At 36.7% G+C, this 21,614-nt stretch overlaps 1 protein-coding gene across 1 annotated transcript in view; it reads right to left on the reverse strand.

Moving 5' to 3' along the window:
* SMAP1 (small ArfGAP 1) overlaps window positions 1-21,614 on the reverse strand; it is a 73,232-nt gene that overhangs the window by 32,633 nt on the left and 18,985 nt on the right. The window contains exons 5-6 of the mRNA XM_009888851.1: window positions 16,170-16,247; window positions 12,423-12,503 (exon numbers count right to left, since the gene is read on the reverse strand). Of these exons, the coding sequence (XP_009887153.1) occupies window positions 12,423-12,503; window positions 16,170-16,247 (159 nt within the window). The remainder of the gene's footprint in view (window positions 1-12,422; window positions 12,504-16,169; window positions 16,248-21,614) is intronic.

Genomic DNA, 21,614 nt, shown 5'->3' on the forward strand with positions numbered 1-21,614 from the left:
TCTCCTCTGGACACGCTCCAGCAGGTCCATGTCTTTCTTGTGTTGAGGACTCCAGAGCTGGATGCAGTACTCCAGGTGGGGTCTCACGAGAGTGGAGTAGAGGGGCAGAATCGCCTCCCTTGAGCTGCTGGCCACACTTCTTCTGATGCAGCCCAGGATACGGTTGGCCTTCTGGGCTGCGATTGCACACTGCTGACTCATGCTGAGCTTCTCGTCAATCAGCACACCCAGGTCCTTCTCCTCAGGGCTGCTCTCCAGCCATTCCCCGCCAAGCCTGTATTTGTGCTTGGGATTGCCCCAACCCAGATGTAGGACCTTGCACTTGGCCTTGTTGAACTGCATGAGGTTGGCTTGGGCCCACCTCTCCAGCCTGTCCAGGTCCCTCTGGATGGCATCCCTCCCCTCCAGCATGTCTACCTCGCCAAACAGCTTGGTATCATCGGCAAACTTGCTGAGGGTGCACTCAACCCCACTGTTCATGTCCACAACAAAAATGTTGAATAGTACAGGTCCCAGTACCAACCCCTGAGGAACGCCACTTGTCACTGCTCTCCACGTGGACATTGAGCCGTTGACTGCAACTCTTTGAGCACAACCGTCCAGCCAGTTCTTTATCGAGTGGTCCATTTGTCGAATCCATGTCTCTTCAATTTAGAGACCAGGATATCATGTGGGACATTGTCAAATACTTTGCACAAGTCCAGGTTAGATGACATCCGTTGATCTTTCCTTGCCCACTGCCACTGTAACCCCTTCATAGAAGGCCCCCAAATTTGTCAGGCATGACTTGCCCTTGGTGAAGCCGTGCTGGCTGTCACCAATCACCTCCTTGTTTTCTATGTGCCTCAGCAGAGTTTCCAGGAGGAGAAGGAAAACATTTTTTCCTGAAGGAAAACATTTTTAAGTCGTCCTTGATCAACTTCTCCACTGTAAAAACCTGGGTATATGGATTTCATTGGATTTTCACAGTTAGGGCAAGATACTTGTACAAGATTATGTAAAATGTGTTTTACACATTAGTGTATTTGAATTGGAATGACTTTAGTCAATTAAAATTACTTTAGTCATTTGAATTAAAATCTTCATGGCAGAACTAACAGACAGCTGTACCATAATCTTATTCCATTAATATGATTTTATTTGGGTCTAGGCTAATATGCTAATAATATCCATGGAAAGTGGATTAAGACTATTCCTTTGTTATTACTTATTGATCACCCGGTACTACCACTTTATTTTAACTGAATTTAAAATGTTAGCTCAGATCTCATTTACTTTAGTCAATGTATTCCAAGAAGGCTTAAAACCTTTCATGTCTCATACCTGGCTGAATCAGTTTAGCTCCTTTTCTAATGCATCACACATTCTCAGAGGCCCTTTTGCCTTGCTCAAAACAAGGTATGCAACTGTAAAAGCATAATTTCCTAAAACGAAGTTGTCTTTCTTTTTATACTTACTGCTGAGACTATGGCAAAAAATCAGATTAAATGTTTCTTTTTAAATTCTTGTATTCATGTATTAAATCTATATAATAACAACCATATTTGAGATACTAGTTGTATGCATTCATTTTCAAATGTACTATGTTCTTAAAGCTGACAAGTTCAGAATAGGGTCTGAAAAAAGAGGGCAAGCTCTTTCACCTAAGTTTGGCACTTGAAGAAAAGTGTTAAAAGATTGCAGGATGATTGCTAGGTAACAGTCACAACAAGTAGGAACCTTCAGCCAAGCTGGCAATGGCAAGAATGCAGACAGGGACAGTCACATAGTCTGAGTGCAGAGGTATCAGTTTTCTAGGGATTCTGGGGGCAAAGATTTGAGCAGAGTTTGCTGCAGCTCTAAATCTTTGAAATGACTGCATTTGAGCCCAGAAGCAAGGACCTGTTTACAAGGACACAAAAGGCTGAGGGAAAGGCTGTTTATCAACCCTTTTCCTATTTTGTATTATCTTGTCATGGAACTTGATTTAGATAAAACCCAAGCATTCTACTTTTAATCCAGTAAGACCCATTTTTAAAATCTTTTAGAAGAAACCATTACGAAGTAGAAAATCTAGGCAAATCTTAAAGCTGTAGCTGATCCAGTGTCCCATTACAACATGTATAAATCCGATTAGGGTCGAAGCGTTCCAATGCACCTCAGTTTGCAAGCTGTGAAATGCAATAAACACAGTTTGTATTTTTATAAGCTGTTTTAAAAACATCTTCAGTTTTAGAACCACATATTATGGTTACATGAACTCAGCTTACATATTTCTATTCCATTTCTATTGAGCTAATTAGTCTGGGCAAGACTACAATAAAGCAGCTATATTAGTTCCAGTTCCTCATTAAACTGTTTTCTTTTATAACTTTTCTTCTAAACACCCAATCAGAACTAAGAGGTATATATTTGTAATTCCTTCTTCACACATCTCCCGACAAGAATGAGCTGTTTCAGGCAGGGCAACTGACTGAGCTCACAGTGAAAAGAGACTCAAATACAAGCACTGCTTTCCATCCTTATTCATGAAGGTATGGTTTGCATTCTTTTCCTTGACTATAACAGTGCTTTTTTGCTGAAAAATGCTTTTTACATGAAACCTAAGTTCATCCTGTATCAAGACCCTACAGCAGTAAGGTGACTGGCCTTAGCTGGTTACCAGCTCAGACCTTGGATCTTTCCAGATGCTGATACCCTACTCACTGGCTAGTCCAGCATTAAATTTGCTAGCAGTTACACACATGTGTGTGAGCACAATATGGGTGTCTCCAGTAGCTGGCCTTAGACATGCTGCTTTGCAGTATTTGGCTTCTAGATGCTGGCCTCCAGTTGATGACCCTTATGTTCCTCAAACCTGCCATCTCCTTCCGGTGGCTGACACCAACCTCTTATCCTTCTTGTCTGGTAGTCCAACTTGGAAGTTCGCTAGCACTTACACACAGACACAGAAGAGGCAACGGACTCACACACAATATGAGAAATAGAATTTGGGAAGACTATAGGACAGCCTGCAGTGATCAAGTGCAGGGCTCAGACAAGCATACTGCCCAGCAACCTGCATATACGTGACTGGCTCTTTTTATCCCCTTCCCCGCTGCTTTCTCACGCTTGTTCCACCCCAATCCACCTTGATTCCTCCATTTCCCTGCCTTTGGTCTGTCCCCTAAACATCCCATAATAAGCTTCATACCATATTCTCTGCCATATCCTCAAATTCTTTTCTCTCTGCACCCCATAGTAAGTCCTATAGCCTAGCGTGCAGTAACCCCTTACTTGCCTGGGGCTCCTGGAAGAGAATCTCTTTCCTTGACCCACCTCACCACTCTCCTTCAATGGACCAAGAAGCAGCACATCACCACGCTCTGTTTTCACGCATTAGATTACTCCGGTTCTCCTCCCTATTGTTGCTCCTCTGATTCTTGCTGTCTTTATGTTTTAGTCACATAGTCTAACAGCATCACACTGAATACTGTTTCATACAAACCACCTCTGAATTAGGACTTTTCCTAATGGAGTTCTGTTTCTTGTGTTAGACTTTGTACTGGCATCTTTTCTACCATTATAGCAAGCAGTACGACAAACACTTTATAAGGTCTCAGCATACTAATTCTATAGAGATGTATTTTAAAAAAAAGCTCAATTAGCTCCACGGAAGTTCAGTCCTGTCACTGACAGCTAATCAGACTGAAATAACACCATAGGTTAACTTTTCTTACTTCGCTGTCGGCTTGTTGCTTTTCTTTTGCTGCTATAGAAGTTAGGAGCAAATTGACTGGTACTTTATCATCCTCATATACAAATACACCATTCTGTTTCACAAATGCAGAACTTAGTAAGAGGGAGAAATGTTTAATAAGTACTTATGCATCATTAGCTGTTCTTGTCTACGACCATTAGCTGTATTAATTTCTTCTGGCAGTCAGTTTGGGGTTTTTTTCCCCCTTGGCTTTGTGCTCATTTCAAAGTTAACCACTTTGAAACAATTACTTTAGAAGCTAATTAATTTTAACCTAATTAATTTTAGAAGCTAATTAATTTTAAGCAGTACCAAAATGGATTTCCCTTTACTTAAGTAAACTCCGTTTTGTCTTCACCCTCCATATCATCGTAATCTTTAACACCAACTATCAAGAAGCATTCTAGCCACAATCCAGTCTAACAGTCTACATCTCAGCTGGAAATGAGTCAATTTCTTTCTGCTTTTATTCCTCCAGTTTAAATAATGTGAACCTATATGAAATTTCTGGGTATTCTGAAAACAAGTATTTAAATTGTCCTTACAAAACATAAGGATTGCTAGAACTTTTTAGATTCACAAGCCCACATGCAAAGCTTCAAAGATTCTGAACTTTTACAACTGACCCTTCGGAGTGATATTACAAGGGCTCTGACTTGCTTGTTCAGGCACCCATTTCAACATTTATGCTGAGATTCAACCAAACCAATTTCTTCTACACCACTAAAATAGTCTATGTTTAAATAAAGGAAAAAGATATATCAATATCTATTTACAGTGTAAATCGAGGATTAAGTATACAAGACCAAAAAAACAATCTGTAGATTATCTTGAGCAGAAGTTACCCGTGTTACTACAGAGTGTAAAATACACTATCTGCCCAGCAGGCGAGCCTGCAGTACCTTACTCTGACATGAAGTACATCATTCTCAAGTTGAGAGAGAATACACTTGCTGAGGAGCTGAAGCACGTTCCAGCTTAAGCACAGTAAAATGAAACAGAACACACAAAGACACTTGATTGCTTTGCTCATGCTCCAACACTGGCATTATTTTAGGAAAATAAAGGAAGCTTATTATTCAAAACAAGATATTTTGAGTGACATTATTTAAATTAAATGTCTTTTTCCCACTATCAACTTCATCTCATCCAATACTTACCCTTCTTTACATTCAGCTCCATGTATCAGTACCAATTCTGTAAAAATGTCATGCTTTTTGTTCTTGCGTATTTGATTGTACACAATCTCCTAACTAGTACTATAATTTTTATAAAACTTCTGAGATCAGATTGTATATTTGCACTTCAGTCATGCATGCTCCTGTGGTTTCAAATGTCTCCGAATGAATAAGACTTGGTCATGTAGATGTTTTTATCTAAAGATAGCATCCATCCATGAATAAGGCTGATTTAGTTCATGCTTATTTAAATGTGCCCACTTTTTTTTCGTTCAATATGCACATAAGTATATGTAGATGTTGCCTTTCTAATTGTCTCAAAATCACCAGGAAAAAAGGTGAAGCTTATCACAAGCAAGCAGGAGAAACCTGAAAGTGCCATCTGTTAATAAGTATTATCAACTGAAAACCCAGAGCAGTTTTAGGTTTTGAGCCTGCATGGAGTAAAAATATAACTGAGGATCAATTAAAACTAAGCACACTTAACAATACCTTTTTGTTAAAAATACTTCGGCAAGTTAAACAAAGGCCAGTTTAACCAAAGCAGCCCAAAATCTAGCTTGTTCTCATAGTTTTAAGATTCAATTTCTATAGAATTATTAAAAAAAAACCCCAAACAATCCACATTAAAATACTGTTCTGCTGCAGAGCAGAGTTGAGAGGATCAGCCTGATACAGAGAATACACACTGGGCTGAGGAAAAAAACGTGATACCTTTCCTGTAGGTTGTCTGCTTTTCCAACACTAAAAAGAGATACCCTTCTTCCCATCTGACAAAAAAAGGGTTTTCTTTCAATTCCTTCTACTATCTATTTCTTAATTTCTTTGTCTACAACTCCCAATACGTAATACGAGCCATGACAGATTAATTTCATTAAGTAAGACTATTTTTTCAAGGCAAACCTCAAACATAAGGAGTTCTTTGTTACCTGCAAAGGGAATGAATCGCAGTTTCGGGAAGAATCTAATTTGATTTGCCTTTCTCCAGATTAGCATTAGAAGCAACCAAAGAACCCAAAAGAATCTGATCTCTTCCATAAGACTGAAAAGATGATTAGAAATGTAAAACCAGGCTGGGACAGGTCCATGAAATGCAGACTGAGAGAACAAGAAGCCTTAAAACCCTTCACTCTCTGTGGGGGTAGGAGGCAGGGAAACAGGTTGTCCTCAGTCTCGTCACATATTCCTAACTCCTGAGCTTTAACTCGTATCTACTTAGTCTGAATTCGTGAAAACAAGGACTAAGAGGATAAATAAGACTATGAATTCAACCAGAGGACAAAACATGTTTCTATTTTCTGTTCCTCTGATATACATTTGATTGCTTATATATTAGCATTTAAATTTATATTTTAAAAAAATATATTAAAAATTATATAAAAAAATAAATTTATATAAAGAAAAACAAAAAATTAAATCGCTCAGAAAGGCAAATAATATTTACAAGTCTAGTGAAACATATTATTAACAACTATTCAAGTGATTTAGCAAATATATCATCAAAATAAAGAAAACATTTAGAATATGAAGAATGTAATTCTATATTTAAATTATCATTCAGATCAATATTTGTAGAGTCCACTTATTCCTACAGCTGAAAAGTAAACACCTAAATATATCACTTCCACCAAACCAGTGTTTAAGTGGACAAAAAGAATTTTTCAGGCTTTCATTCTTCCACCTATTCTCACAACAATGAATACTAGAGCATTATTTGCTCCAGCTTATTTCTCCTTGTACAAAATTATTAGGATGATAATTTGGAAAACTTTAAGTAAAAAACATCCCCAGAGAACTAATAAGGACTGACAGTTCCTCTTGTCTCACTTGTCCAGACAGGTTGATTTCTGTGGGAGTTTTAGCTGTCTCTGGGGGAAAACAAACAAACACACACTGCCCTAATAAGCTACATTAAATTCTTCCTATTTGGTTAAATGAATATTTGACATACTGTTTTTCCTATATGAAGGGGAAAAGCTGCTAAAATGATTTGCCCTTACTTTTATTTGAGGGGTTCTCTAGCACTTTTGAAATGCAAATAAACTTATGCCAGTACCTCCGTAATGCTGGCCATCTGGTGCTTGCTGGTACCAGCTGACTGAGAGGCAGCAGCTCACTGTTATTGCTGAGTTTAAGCTGGCAATTTAGTCTCCAGTTTGTGGAAGAAAACCAGCATTTGATATACTACCACTGAAAGATAACCTCTAACTGACCCATTCCTGTCACTTAAATCAACTCTATATACAAACAAGAGCCAATTTCTAACTCAAAATGCAATATAATAAAACAAACTAGACTCAGTGTCAAATAGTACTTCAGTTAATCAAGTTTAACTGCTGCAATCCTTCAGAAACGTTCATCATCCTGATGTGTTCAGCAGAATGAAAAAAGTCTTAACTTCGAATGTCAATATTAGGTTGCAAAAGCACAAGTAGTTTGTGGAAAAAAAAGTTTGTTCTTTACATCCAAACCATTTAATTTTACTGTCCCAATACAACACAATCTTGTATTAAAAAGGCTTACTTTCAATAAATTAGATGTGTTTTCACAGTAACTATGGCCCTCAATGTGCAGTATTTTACAGTGAAATCATCACAATATTTTCATGAAAGTCTTCAGCTGATGTGAAACCTCTAAAATAAAACACCACAGAAAGCTACACAATGCTGAACCCAAACACTTCAAAGCATTCAGTGCCATGGACTTAGCTGCACTCTAATTTTGGATATCAAAAATAACTTGCAAAAAAAACTTGCAAAGTTTTCCACAGTTTTCCAAATCACTACGGGCTTAATTCTGCATTGCTAGCACCAATGCACATCACGTTTTCTTCATTTAAAAATCAGACTATGTAAAAAGTTGAACCCTATAAAAATCTGAACATTTAGGCATATGCATTTTCTCCATTTACTTTGGGAGCACTCGAAAGCCTCAAGACATCATACCCAGTTATGCCCTTTTTGTCTGAATTTGTACTGCAGATGGACATAGAGAGGTTATTTTTTGAAAAAAACCTAGAATTGTCCTAGTTGCTCTGAAATTCAAAAAGTCATTCATACAGCTCAATCTAAGTTCTCTCTTCTAAATAGTGCAATGCGGGTGCCTTTACTAAACGAAGTATTATTCCTCATACCATTTGATCATTTGCGAGCACAGTCTTCTTCAGCTCATTGTCTGCAGCTCTTGTTTATCCTTGGGGCACACAATCTCCACAGTTCACACACTGGCCATGTCCCAGCCACGTCCCAACCATGTCCCTCAGCCCAGATGACTGGACTGCACCCGATCTCCTTCCCTTCCACGCTCTTTCAGTGGAAAACAGGTACAAGGTGGATGGGGGACACACAGAGCATGAAGCAGCAGCATGGAGCCTACCTGAAGCGCTCTTCTGGGCTATGAGCAGAAACTCTACCTAAATCAACTGCACAGTTTAAATTTTAATTGAGAAAATTACTCTGAGGTTTTGGTAGCTCCCTCACATGCCAGTAGAATATGTAGGCTACGTATGCTTTTTAGAGTCACCAAATGAGTGTAAATTGAGCACATTCAATTACCCAAGGATGAAGAAAAATCCTACTCAGCAGACATACTAGAAACACAAAGGAGTTCAGTGTTTTACTCTGCTCCGAAATGGAGAACTCATTTAGTCAACTTAGGCAGAAAAGAAAGAAAACAAAAAACCCCCAAAGGCTGATTTGGGAAATTTCACCAACTTCAGCTGTGCAAAAGAGTAATTAGTAAGAAGGGAAATAACCCCAGCAGCTGATGAAAGGGTGGGCAGGATGATGAAGTTTAAAAAATGGCTATTAAAAGCCTCGCTGGTTTTCTCACCTACAAATTAAAAATCTTCATCTGTTACCATCAACGAAACACGTAAGTTTGGTGGTCAAACTACTGGCTTTCTTCCCTCCCCAGTACTGAAATGAGCTCTTAAAGCATCAGATTTCTTTTTTTTTTTAGACAATATAAAGTCTTTTAAACTTAACTGTGTGTATACAACACCTAAAAATTGCTTTCATTGCATGGCAGTCTGTCTTGTGCTATTACTCCTGCTATGGGCCCATAAGAAGGATGTGGTTAGCTCAATTTGATTATTTATTCTTGTAACATGACATATTTTTATATTGACAAAATTGGCATTTCTGTTGCTTGCAAACAAGCTGGGTTTTGACTGGAAATCTCAGTCCCACATGACCTGGCCCCAGGTTTCATGTCATGAAGAACCGTATAATAAAATTCCAGCAATTTTCTTGCATTTTTTTTTTCTTTTTCTCCAAAGCAACTGTAAGGATAAGGTTATTTTAAGAATGAGCACTAAGGAAAATTGAGGGGAGAGGAGGAAGAAGGATACTTGGTAAGTTATGCAAGTTTCTCAAGTTTCTTCAATTAGACTGAGAAAAAACATTACAGCTGCCAGTAGCTTGGCAATGTCACTTATTTTATTAAGAATTCTGCAGATCTGATGTGGAACATCGCGTTGTTGGCTGCTTCCAATAAATCGCTAATCACTGCACTAGACTGAATCTGTAGCTGACATCGTAAGATCTTGTTATATCACAAATTACCCAGTAATTTTGTCACAGAAAGTGAAACAGCCCAGAAAAACAGAGTCAAACAAGCATCCTTGCTGCTTGCTGTTCTGCAGTAGCTCTCTCTGATCTTAAGGAAATTCTACCCTAAATCTGAAATCTCAACTCAAATGTTCATAAAAAGTGTTTCCCACAAAACCCGCTTTAAGGCCACGATGATTCTTACTGAAAAGCATTTTCAGTAAGAAAGCCCACTATTGTTAAATCAGTTAATAGATGTTTTTTCTGTTCTTCTTACTTACCAAAGTATGCTAATCAACAAAGTATCTTTCACGCCAATATTACCTGGCACATTAACACAATATTGGAATAATACAGTTTACTAAATCAATGCTACAAGCTTTCAGCAATATTTGAAAATGCAACAGAAAACGCTAAACATTCAGCTTGTCAAAGGGTAAAGATCAGTCACCGGAGAGAGGCTCTTACGCGGATGTAGGAGCAGATCAGTCAGTTCTATGAAGCAGAGATCAGAACATGAGAATTAAGTGTGAACATTTTAATTTTTTAGGATGTATATTCTTGTTTTAAAGAGCTAAGAAACTTAAACTCAATAGAAGATATAAAAAAGAAGACACCAGGAACTTAAGACTTGCAGGATTACATGACACTCGTAAAGACATCTGAAGTTTTCTATAGCTTCAATTTTTTGCCAGTTTAAGGCCTGCCATTTTTTCAGTCTTTATTGATTCTACTACAGGATGGCTAAAACACTGTTTGAATTACCTTAATCAAGAGAAGTCTCAAAACTGTGGCAGAAATGTCAACTCCTTGGTCATGTATTTTTAATTCATTAACTTCCCAAGCCTGGAATGTCTAGACTGGAGGTATACCATGGCTGCAATAAAGGTGACCAGTGACTTCACATATGAAGTGTCCAAGAAATTCTCATATTCTATTTCCTTCTCCAGAAAGCTGACAACTGGGATAAATAGCCATCTACTGCTTGATGTGGTTGCTGAAAACATACTACGGTCAAGATGCCAGCATTCGCCTACTGATTCAACATACTATATTTTAAATACCCTACATTTCTCTAACCAGATGTGAAGTGTATCACTACTGGTCTAACTAAGAAAAATATTAGTGTTTATCAGCTCCCTGAAGCAGAATCACACCACAAATGCAGCAAGGTATTATTACATATATAAAAATAAAACCTTTTGGTCCTCTGTCGCACCAGTACTTTCCAATGGAAACGCAAGCATTTGATATTGGTCTCTTTCCTTTAGGTTCCAAAAAGCAACTGTGATTTTAAAATATGTAAAGTTTACAGGCTGTGCCTAAAAAGTTTATTTTGAATGATCTTTAAAAGTCTTAAAAAGCCCGAGCTTAAAGAATCTCTTAAATTAAAAAATGACACAGATGAGTCCCATTTGAGCAATCAGAGTTGACACATTAATAATGAAATAAAATACGCTGCAGTATTTCAAACATTTTGCAGCTGTTACAACAGCACTATTATCTAATGCAGATGTATTTACCAAATTCCGCATTTTGTAGAAAAAGCATTCAGAAATCAAAATACTACTTTTTACTTGCTTAATCATTAACTGGTAATCTAATGACATTTCAAATGTAAATCTAATCAGTGGCATTTGAATTGGTTTTTATTTCAAGTATTAGGGTCGTGTCTCAGCTGTAACTACGCACTGTCGTCTTTCCACCTCACCTAACCAAGTGTTCCCAGCCATGTGACAAGGTTCAGGCACCCCTGCAAAGGGAAACCCTCTGTCCCTCAGATCAAAAATAGACCTTTGGGCTTTAGAAAGTTAAGACTTCCAAACCACAGCAATGTTTTTAACCTTTATACTAAAGTATATTGTTCTAAGGACCAGAATAAAACATTTAATTTGATTGGATGACCTTGTCAAACTTCAATAAACAACAATTTTAGTATTTTTGTTATCATCCATGAATATACTTTAACTTCCTACCATATGAACATGGACATCCTTTTCCGCTAGTTCAGTGAAGCTAAGCAAGTTGTCATAACAAAGTTTGCTTCTGCGCTAACTTATTCCAAAACTACTTTCTAATTTCAGGAAAAAGATAATTGTATTGGGGAGGGGTTTTTTTTCCCCTCCAAGTATGCACATATTTTTGTATCTTGTTTTATTATGCAAAATAAAAAACTTCTATTTGAAAACTGAACTAGAAATACATCTGCAATCATAATGTATGAATACACAACATTTTTCATAATTGTAACACAGCACTACTGGGGAATAAACTGACAGATGGAGACTCCAATGCATTCTGCAGACTACACTGCAGATCAGAACACACTAATGGATTCACATCATCTGAGAGAGGACATCTGTCTTAGAAGAAATTATTGTATTTAATACTTAAATTACTCATTCCATTTTTGTTGAATATTAACTCTATACAAAAGCGTACATGAAATTTTAATTGTACCTACGCTGCTAAGGCTGCTCATTATGCTTTAATATAGCTGCGTAAAGAAACACCTTAACTGGTTTGTCTGTCATGTTTTGTGACATATCCAGTTGAATATTTTCAAGTTACCTAGACTAGAGTTATTAAATAAATTCTACAAGTTATACACTCATTTTTAAAATGGATTAATTTATGAAAGACAGTATTAGCTGATCATACAGCACTCAATAAAATAAAAAAATTTCTGTGCCAAGAATAGCAATCTTAAAAACCTGAATTATCTGAGCTTAAATCTTAACAAATCTTAACACACTTCCTTCTTCCCCCAAACACATTCCTCATTGTATGGTCAACCAGTCTATGTATGCAAGCAACAGCACAAGTAAACCATTCATGTGGGTTATCAAGATTACTATTCATATACACACACATACATATATTCACACATGTACACACACAACTTTATTTTTTCCAGTTATTTAAAAATTATCCATAGTATTAGACATGTACAAAGACTTGAAAAAAAAATATTACCTTTTCAACTGCTAATTGTTTTGATGGTTTTTCCGATTCTCTCTCTCTCTTTTTCTCTTCTTTCTTTTTTTCTTTTTCTTTCTGAAAAAAATAAAAGCATTTTGCTAGCACTGAATAACAATACATTTGCAAACACTTTGAATGTTTACAGTAACATAGAATATAAACACAGATCTTGAGTTACTCCCTTTCAATTCAGAGTTTATGCTTCTATCTGCTCTGCTTCCAGAAGTGACTCATTTTGCTCAAATACTAGTACTAAAAGTATTGTAACTGAGGATTCATGAAATTCACTATTTCACCTGCTCAACTGCATTTCTTCTTATAAACGGAAGGAAAAAAGAACCAGCGTTGCTTCTCGCAAGCTAAATAGATCTGAAAAGAAAAAAACATCTACAAGTACTCCATTAATTCTGATAACCTGCCATTAGCACAGATGCCAGTCTCTGACCAAACAACTATAGCAAGGTAATTTGCATACAGCTTTCTGCAGAGGGTAACTAATTCTAAAAGCTAATCTAGTAGTATTAAAAAAAACACTACTGAATGTAAAAAGTTGGGCCATATGCCAGACCTGCTGAGTCATAAGACATTAAGTTGTTCCAGAAAGAGAAAACATAAGAGATCCCTTTACTTTGAATGCATCATAATGATATTTCGGAAGTTTATTCATTTCAGTTTTGAAGGAATAAATGAGGCGATATTGCAGACTGACTGAAGAAAAGCGTAAAACATTCCTTAAGGCACTATAACATACAGAAGACTCTTTAGGTCAGCAATTGCTTTGACACAGTGTTAGTAGTGACTTTTAGGCCCAGTAATTTGTCTGCATTTACCTTGTACAACTACAGAATAGTACTAGTGAGCATTCTTGAACATTAAAATGGATAGAACAAGAGTTTACCATAAAGGAGATGAGACAGTAGCTCCTAAATGTTCTTTCAATCATTAGACTTCGATCCCTCTGTTCAAAGCTTTAGAACAGCTTTGTTCCACAGAACACCATTTTTTAGCAAGTTTCCCAAAATTAGGAGGAAGGTTGAGAGGTTAGATAACTGTCCATGCAGCTCCAGTATTAAAAATAAAACAGCTTACTAGGCTACACATTTCTGTCAAAAGGGATTTTTTTTTTTCTTTTTAACATCCAATATATGTAATTTTTAAATTTGTGTAACATTACATTTGGTTAAAATAGTTCTAACACTAAGATGAAGAGGGTTGGGGTTTTTTTTCTGGTTTCTTTCGGAGCAATCAGGCATGGTGGGACCCAAGTAACATTCTTCACAACTTCAAATAATCAATTTCCAAAACTTTCGCCATATTTACTCAACTGAGGTAACTCAAATCCCAACTAACCCCTGTGAAATTATTTCATCAGGCATTAATCTGAACACTCAGGTCCTGGGAAGTGAGACTATCACACCAAGCACCTGCTTAAATGTGGGTGTCACTCAAAGCAACAGAAAGCAATGACCACACTCATGAAAACTGAAGAAAAAGGGAATTTGGAATGTCTGTTTTGAAGAAAATAAACAGAGACCAACTTAGTTTTTAGTTAACATTAGGAATACAAAAAATAAGCATAGTAGTCCAAACCAGAGGTCCAGCCAGTGGCAGTTCCAGGCATTCAGAAAAAGTTTATATGACTGTGACAAGCATGCAGCAGTGTTTTATTTTGAGGCCATCATAACAACATGAGACTTGGAGGCTTACTGAACTAAGATTACAAATGCATAGCCATGCCTTTCAAACAAAGCTTAACCTTTCTTCCATTATAGCATCACCGATGCTAGTACCAACCTGCGTTCTAAAGACTCCCCAAACCCCGTGACCATAATCACATACTGTACAGAAATATACTGCCAGAGCAATAACTTTTCCAAAAGTCTTTCATTCCCTGTCCCCAGTCACACCTTCCCAAATCAAATAATTTAAATAAATCTAATCACTTCTCCTGTAGAAGCTTTTCTACATCTTAGTCAACTGTGATTTGTTTCCTCTCCTCCTGGGAAAGGTTGTTGGAAATGGTGTAACAATACACTTACTTTTTTCAAACACGGTACCTTAAGTTTACTTGAATATGTTTAAGTGAAAGCAGAGTTAATTTTTTTGCATATGATCATCTTCAGGATGTCCTGATTTCCAGTTTGACTTCCATGTATTTTTTTAAATGTCTTGTTAGAGAAACGTCGCTTCTAGAGGAAATATCTGGAAACTTTTATTCTTCAGGACTTCAAGAATGAGGAGGGCTTGCAGTAAGTTTCATATGGCAAACACTCCATAAAGGTAACCAAATATAAATAAATGTGTCTCATTGCCCTAAACAAATCCCGGAGAGCTTCATAGTGAATATGTGAAGACTTAAAAAAAACCTGTTCACCCATGTTTCTGCCTCCACACCTCCCAAAGCCTACAGGAACTCTGTCGATTCCCAGTGACTTTATTTTCATTCACTTCATTTTCACTGTGGACTTGAAAACCTGCAAGTCTTTCATCTTCACACTTCACAATTTCAATACACAAGCTTTCTGCTTCAGCTCCATTAGATAAAAATGAATTCAGACTAAATAAAAACATTTCTCAGATGCTGTATTCATGCCAGAATTTCAACTCAAGTGTTTCATTACTTGCAAAAGCAGTCAAAAAGCACTATGAAGATAATAAAATGAAATTGGCTTTATGCTGGTCTTAAAGTCTAAGCAAAAATTATTTGGTTTTTTTCCCCCCAAGATTCATTTCTAACAACATGGCATACTAGTTACACAGAGCAACTTTCAAATTTGAATGCATCAAGAGAGGCGGGTCAGAAAGGAAAGGCAAGTTTCATTCTAAGTGGCTGCTGCTATTCCTGGTACAACTTAAAAAACATGTCAAATTCACCAAGGCTTGAGGTCTAGCCATGACACTATAAATTAATTTTTGATTAATGTTTAAATATAGCTGAATTAAAATAATTTGTAACATCCATCTAAGTTTTCCTGTATTTGGAAGAAAAAAACCCATGATTTATGTTTAGATCTTACATTTAGATCAGAAGTTATTTCATACACTGTATATAGTCTCAATGTAGAGTGAAGTATCCAAAACAGCCTAACATTGAGCATTCACATTCTAAAAAAAATGTATTTCATTATTGTTGCAAACTGTGACATTTAGTGAAAGTTCATACAAACTATGCCTCATTTACTACTTGTTTGTGTGTTAAGGTTTTCAAAGGCCCTTCTAAACAGTAAATGGAACGTCAACCCATATACCCATACACATATAAGCCCATCTAGAAGGGATATTAAAACCAGTATGAGTTAACAGAAGTGTCACCGAATCAATTCTATATTTACCTCCAAGGAGACTGAACTAAATGGCTGGGACAGTACCGATCATTTAAAATCTGAAACAAGCAAGTAATATTAAAAAAAGATACCCATAATTATTCCTGAGGAGACAGGACAATGTCAATCATGCCCCCTAGCTGGGAATGAAATGGTGTTTCCACGGTTTTGTGACACTAAACCAGAACAGAACCACAATTTTGACATATAAAAACCACGAGGTAACAATCACGCATGTGCTTTGTCCTGCTGTATTGGTTCTTTTCATTTTTCTAGTACAGGAAACAAGTATTTCAAATGCCTGAAGTACTACCAGCAATTCAAATTCTCTAGGTAGCTCAGTGGAACTACTCTACAGAAATGTGAACATTTGTGCAAAGCAGTAACCTGACAAGAGTTACACCCGAAAACAATATACCTCTGCTTTGCTCTTCTCAGCAGCAGCTTGCAGAGAAGGAGAGGATGTCAAAGGCTGAGCAGCATCAGAAGAGGATATCTGTACAAAACAGAGGAAAGAAATGAGAAAGAAAATAAGCAAGAACAGCTGGGAAGGGAGGGAGCAGAGGCAGATAAGAGACATGATTTTCATTCTTTTTTTCAATAATTTTGGAGGTGGGGGGGAAAAATAAAACATAGAAGAAACAAAAAGAAGAGACAGTTTTTGATTGTTTTTTTTTCTTCTTATCAGTATGATTTTTAAAGGAAATCTGTCAGGTAGGAATGAGTGACTTATAATGAAATTCACTAGAATAGAATATAAGAAAATGAACCTGGATAAGATCATATCACAGGCCTAAGAAAAATAATTAGGTTTCATCCACTGTTCAATTTTATCCAGTGTGACTACTGAAATATTAATGTCCTGAAGCATGAAGGCACACTGTCCCAGGGGAGGGGGAGAGAAGACAGTGCCTTTGTTCTTGTTCACTGTAACAGAATATTTTTATTAAGAGGAATGCAAAATAACTCTGAAAGTTATACGTTAATTAAAGTTCTGATTAACTCTTCTCTAAGAGCACTCCAAATGAGTAAAGACCTTAGGGTTAATATAAAGCTGCCTCCTAGCAGCATGATGCCAGACCTTCGAGACAGGTGATAATTCTTTTCTAGGAAACAGTATGTAAAGTTACTGTTAGCACCACCAGACTTCCAGAACTATCCAACAGGTATAAGTTATTTATGCAATAGATGCAGTTTGCTCAAAAAAATAGGATTTCTCAGAACACATTTTCGTATGTCTTCCCATCCTATTTCTTTATGCATAGTTGATCACTTTAATGGAAACATTATCTTTCTATTCCCCTTACTACAGAAATGCAACTGAATTACATTCACCAAACATGTAGAAGATCTTCAGAGCTATAAAGCTGACACTTCTACACTGTCTTGTATCGCCTTTACTATCTACAAGGAAAATTTAAAAATAAATGAAGCTATTACAGAGCAGGTCATTATGTTGGATCGAAATAACCAATTCAGATGACATGTTTTTACTTAGTTTAAAAAAAAAAACAAAAAAACAACCAGCTTGCAGTAAAGGAAACTGAAAGCTGAAAAAAAAAAACAAAAAACCAAAAAAACAACACCCTACTAAATGTCTAAATACCCCATATCTTCTTACAGAAAATCCTGCCAGTACCATATCTTATATAGATGGAATATTCATAGAATATATATATTCCGTATTTTTACAAACTCAGAAACTACGTCTATCCTGGAAGGTGGTGTAGAGCTTCAGGAAAGACATTTACAAGGTTTCATTTTTAAACCAAATTTTACCTACAGAAATATGAAACAGAATCCTCATTTTTAAATTTACTGTTTTAAAATCCTTGGGTTATTAGAGGAGTTATGGATACATTTGCTGCAATGAAGCAGTTTCTCAAACTGTGGCATTCTGTTGCTATAGGAACACAGGGATCCTGTTTATTCCGATTACACCACATTGTAACCAAATAAAGATGTCAGGAAAATGATTAGGTAACTACATATATTAAACTATGAGGTCTAACACCACATTCCTTACTAAGATTTCAATTAAATGCAAATGTGTGAAATTGCGATAATGGAACAACTTAGATATACTTTCAAGTTCTAAAGATAAAGTGGGATTTTGGTTGTTTGAGTTCTTTTTTTCATTCTTTTGTACACTGCAGATTTTAAGAGAATTTAAGCTTCTCAGGTGAACAGCAAGTAACAGCTGCTCACCACACAGAACCAGGTAAGCAGAATTTCATTTGGGGGTTGAGAGGAAATCAGCACTAGAGATGTTTGCATCACATTTCCATCCTCCCATAATAGCTCTTCTCAATCTGCATATCATCTTCATAAATTAAGGGATTATCTAACCTGGAATAAGGTAATCCTGTGAACGCCTGAAAGTAATTATAGTTTTGCAAATCAAGTAATGGAGAAGCATCATGCAAGCTGTAAGAAGGAGACAGACTGAAAAGCATTTGCCATCTAGCCTGGGATACAGAACAGGATGTACAAGTTGAGAAATGCCCAAGCGTAATGTTTAAAGACAAACTGCAGCACTACATTCACTTCAGGCTGAAAACCAGCACTTGAAAACACACTTCACAAATGCAAATATTCAACTAAGCAAGAGTACAAAAGGCATGCGACTGAAGCTAATCTTTAAGAGAAGACACATTACAATGTATAAAGAACTGATTAAGTTTATATAATGAAAGCAATAGCATGAATTCAGGCTGCTGAACAGCTTTATCACCACTGCATCGTGTTGAATTTGTTATCTACCATGCTGTGCCAGATAAGGAAATCTGAATGAAAAAATCCAATCAAGTCAAACTGAGTGGCTGGATAAAGCTAAACATAAAACAGGATTAAAAGGGAGGCGGGTGCAATCCATTGTGGCGAGTGGCTAAGCAGTCAGAGTATCAAGAGCTGATTAGGGTACCAGAGAAGCCTGGAAAAATACTTGCCGTTAATAAATGCCAAATACTTGCCAAATAAAACTGAAAACTATAATAACAATGCAATACAAGGGTGTTCTTTTATTATCTTGAGATTTTTTCAGGTAGAAGACTGAATTTTCACTATTATCCAAGTCATTATTCTGGATGCTAATACCCTCAAGCACGAAGAGAAACCTAACACCTTAGTCATCAAGTGCTTAGTTTTCATGAGATTTCAAAATTCTCGTTATTAACCTGAACTAACCCCGTATTTTAGCAAATCAGTGAAGTTGCTTGATAATCTGAGGGGTTTTTTGCCCTTGTACTGTCCCCCCAACTCCTACTTTGAAAGGTTGTGGTATGTTCCTATTTTCAAACTGCAGCATGCTTTACAGATGTAATGTGTAGCAAAAACCTCAACACCTAATCCTTATCATTAGCATAAGTCAACGCTAAACAACTTTAATGCTATTCTGATGACTTCATTGCCAAAACCCAGGTTAGACCATTCAAAGTTAGTATTAATACCTTCTACGTCCTGTTTGCAATGCAGACATACCATTAGCCACGGGGGATATTAGTTATTGAACAGATGAAACACTGAGAAGAAAGAGTGGTTGACAATAAGTTGTGTGCTGCTGGCTTGTATTTCCAGTAAATCTTTCTTTTGAAAACCACTGCAGTGATAAAGCAGCTCGTAGAGCTGTTCCCGTCTGTAGTCAAAAGAGTTTCATTAGCTTGCCAACAAATGGCAAATGAGAAAGCATCTGCTCAGTGACCTATTTCTACATCCATGGCCAGCAGTGGGAGCGCCGAGGTTAGACTAACCCCCGGATCAAACCACTCACCCATGACAGGTAAATGCATCCCACTCTCCTGGCTCAAGTGCTGCACTCAGTCCTGGTGAAACTGCCTTTAATTAGTTGAAAGCCACAAATGCGCTTTAAATATTTATAGCAGAACCCTGATCATCACTCAGGATTGCCAACCAAGGTTGTAATAATAATCTTGAAACTGTTTTTTAGGAGACTGAGATCACCGCAAAGAAGCACGATGTAATCCCGCATTGAAGTAACATATGGGTTTTCTATTTGGTATTTATCAGCCTTTATTAATAATGACTTATTTCTATAAGCTTGATCAGAAGCATCAGTAAAGGAAGATATACTCCATGCTTGGATCTGAGTCTAAGTACCTGAAAATACTGTTATTTATAAGCAGACATCCCCTCTTTAGTGTAGAAAAAAAATAATCCGGTTTTCAAAAAAATCACTATTCCACAGCAATAATTGTCTTCTGTTATCATTTTTCTGATTTGTCAGTTTTAATCCAATTGTTATATTCCAGTGGAAACAAAGAGGAAAAAAAGCTAAAGAATCGGTTTCTAGAAAAACTGGCCAATACTGACACCAATTATGAAGTTTGTAGAGCAGACAGCAGGAAACATAGAAAATACCTTTGTTTAATTTAGATCCAATGGAAAAAGACATTTGAGCAAGTAGGTACTAAGAGTAAGATGTGTCGCCATAACCACTAGAGACAAGTGACCAAACCCTCCCCCACTTTTGGTCACATCTGTAAATTCACCTAAATTTCTACATCAAAATCCAAAAATCCATTTCCAGCTATCTTCCAGAATTCAAGTAAAGAAGCACACACTGATCTACTCTGATAACATATGTTAGCAGTACACTCTGGAAAGCTGTCAACTAAACCATTCTTGATTATTGGCACTTTAAAGTACCAGACAAAACCGATGGCAAGCCCTGCAACCAACCATGCGCACTGCTACAAAAAGAAGAAAGTTGATGTGCTTGTGTGCATTGAGAATGTACTGCAAACTGACAACTAGCATCTGAATATTTCATTTTAGTTTTTAACTTAAGGGTTGGGTTTTTTGATTAAGAAGTGAATTCAGAATTGCCTAAAAGAGGGAACGAAGGCAAGGAGCCGTTTCTTAAGTTTCCATTTTTACTCAGATGTCCACAAAATTTTGATCATGTTTCAGACCAAAAGGCTTGTAGTTATTTTATTTTTAGCAATTCTTGAATCCCTTTCCATCGTTTGTGTTTTGGGACTCCTTTTTAGAAAGCTGATAAAGTAAAAATAACTGTTTCGCATCTTGAAACTCAATATTGTCTTTAAAGCATCATGTACATTCAGTGCTAAGCAAGAAAATACATACACGTACAATAGTACTCTAAGATCTCATTTTCACCTATGCTCTGACTCAGACTCTTTGGTTCACAGAAAAATTAGTATCGGAAAAGAAAGGATCTGCAGGTTTACAGTATTACTCCAGTTCCCTGCCCCTCTTACGTGGCAATGTGTTACTTCTCCATTTTCTCCATTACTAACTTCTATAGCATTTATTAAGTTATTATTTAGTGGTAGTGCTACCCAAACATACACTACGTTAATAGTTCACATAAAAGCATGAATACAAACAGTATTTGGCCCTATGGCTCTGATGTAGTTTATGTATCAGACTACGATTTCAAGTGAAAAAAATAAGCTTAAAGAAGCCCTAAATGAAGCTATCCAAGAACACAACATACAAAACCTAAGAATGATTTTACTTTAGTTCAGTTTGTACTAACATATTTCTGACATTAGATAACAGTCATACAAACATTTATGGTCATTAAGGTCAATGTACTACATAAAGTTTTCATGAACTTTTATTTGTAGTTTTTCCAACATCCTGCTCTTGATGTAATGCATGTTGTTATTTAGTTTTTTATTAAAAAGAAGCCAAGTTAAAGCTTTAGAGACCTGTATTAATCTTCCGTTTAAATATGAAATTTAGGGTGCTATCACTCAAAAGATTCAGGAGATTAAAAAATGACTGTTATCAAACCACGTCAATATATTCAGGAAATTAGCAGTTGAACCAAATGCAAAAGTGCCCTCGAGTGGCCATTTTATATGCACACAATATT

This window comes from Charadrius vociferus, unplaced genomic scaffold, assembly GCF_000708025.1.
Source record: "Charadrius vociferus isolate BGI_N301 unplaced genomic scaffold, ASM70802v2 scaffold247, whole genome shotgun sequence".
NCBI lineage: Eukaryota > Metazoa > Chordata > Aves > Charadriiformes > Charadriidae > Charadrius > Charadrius vociferus.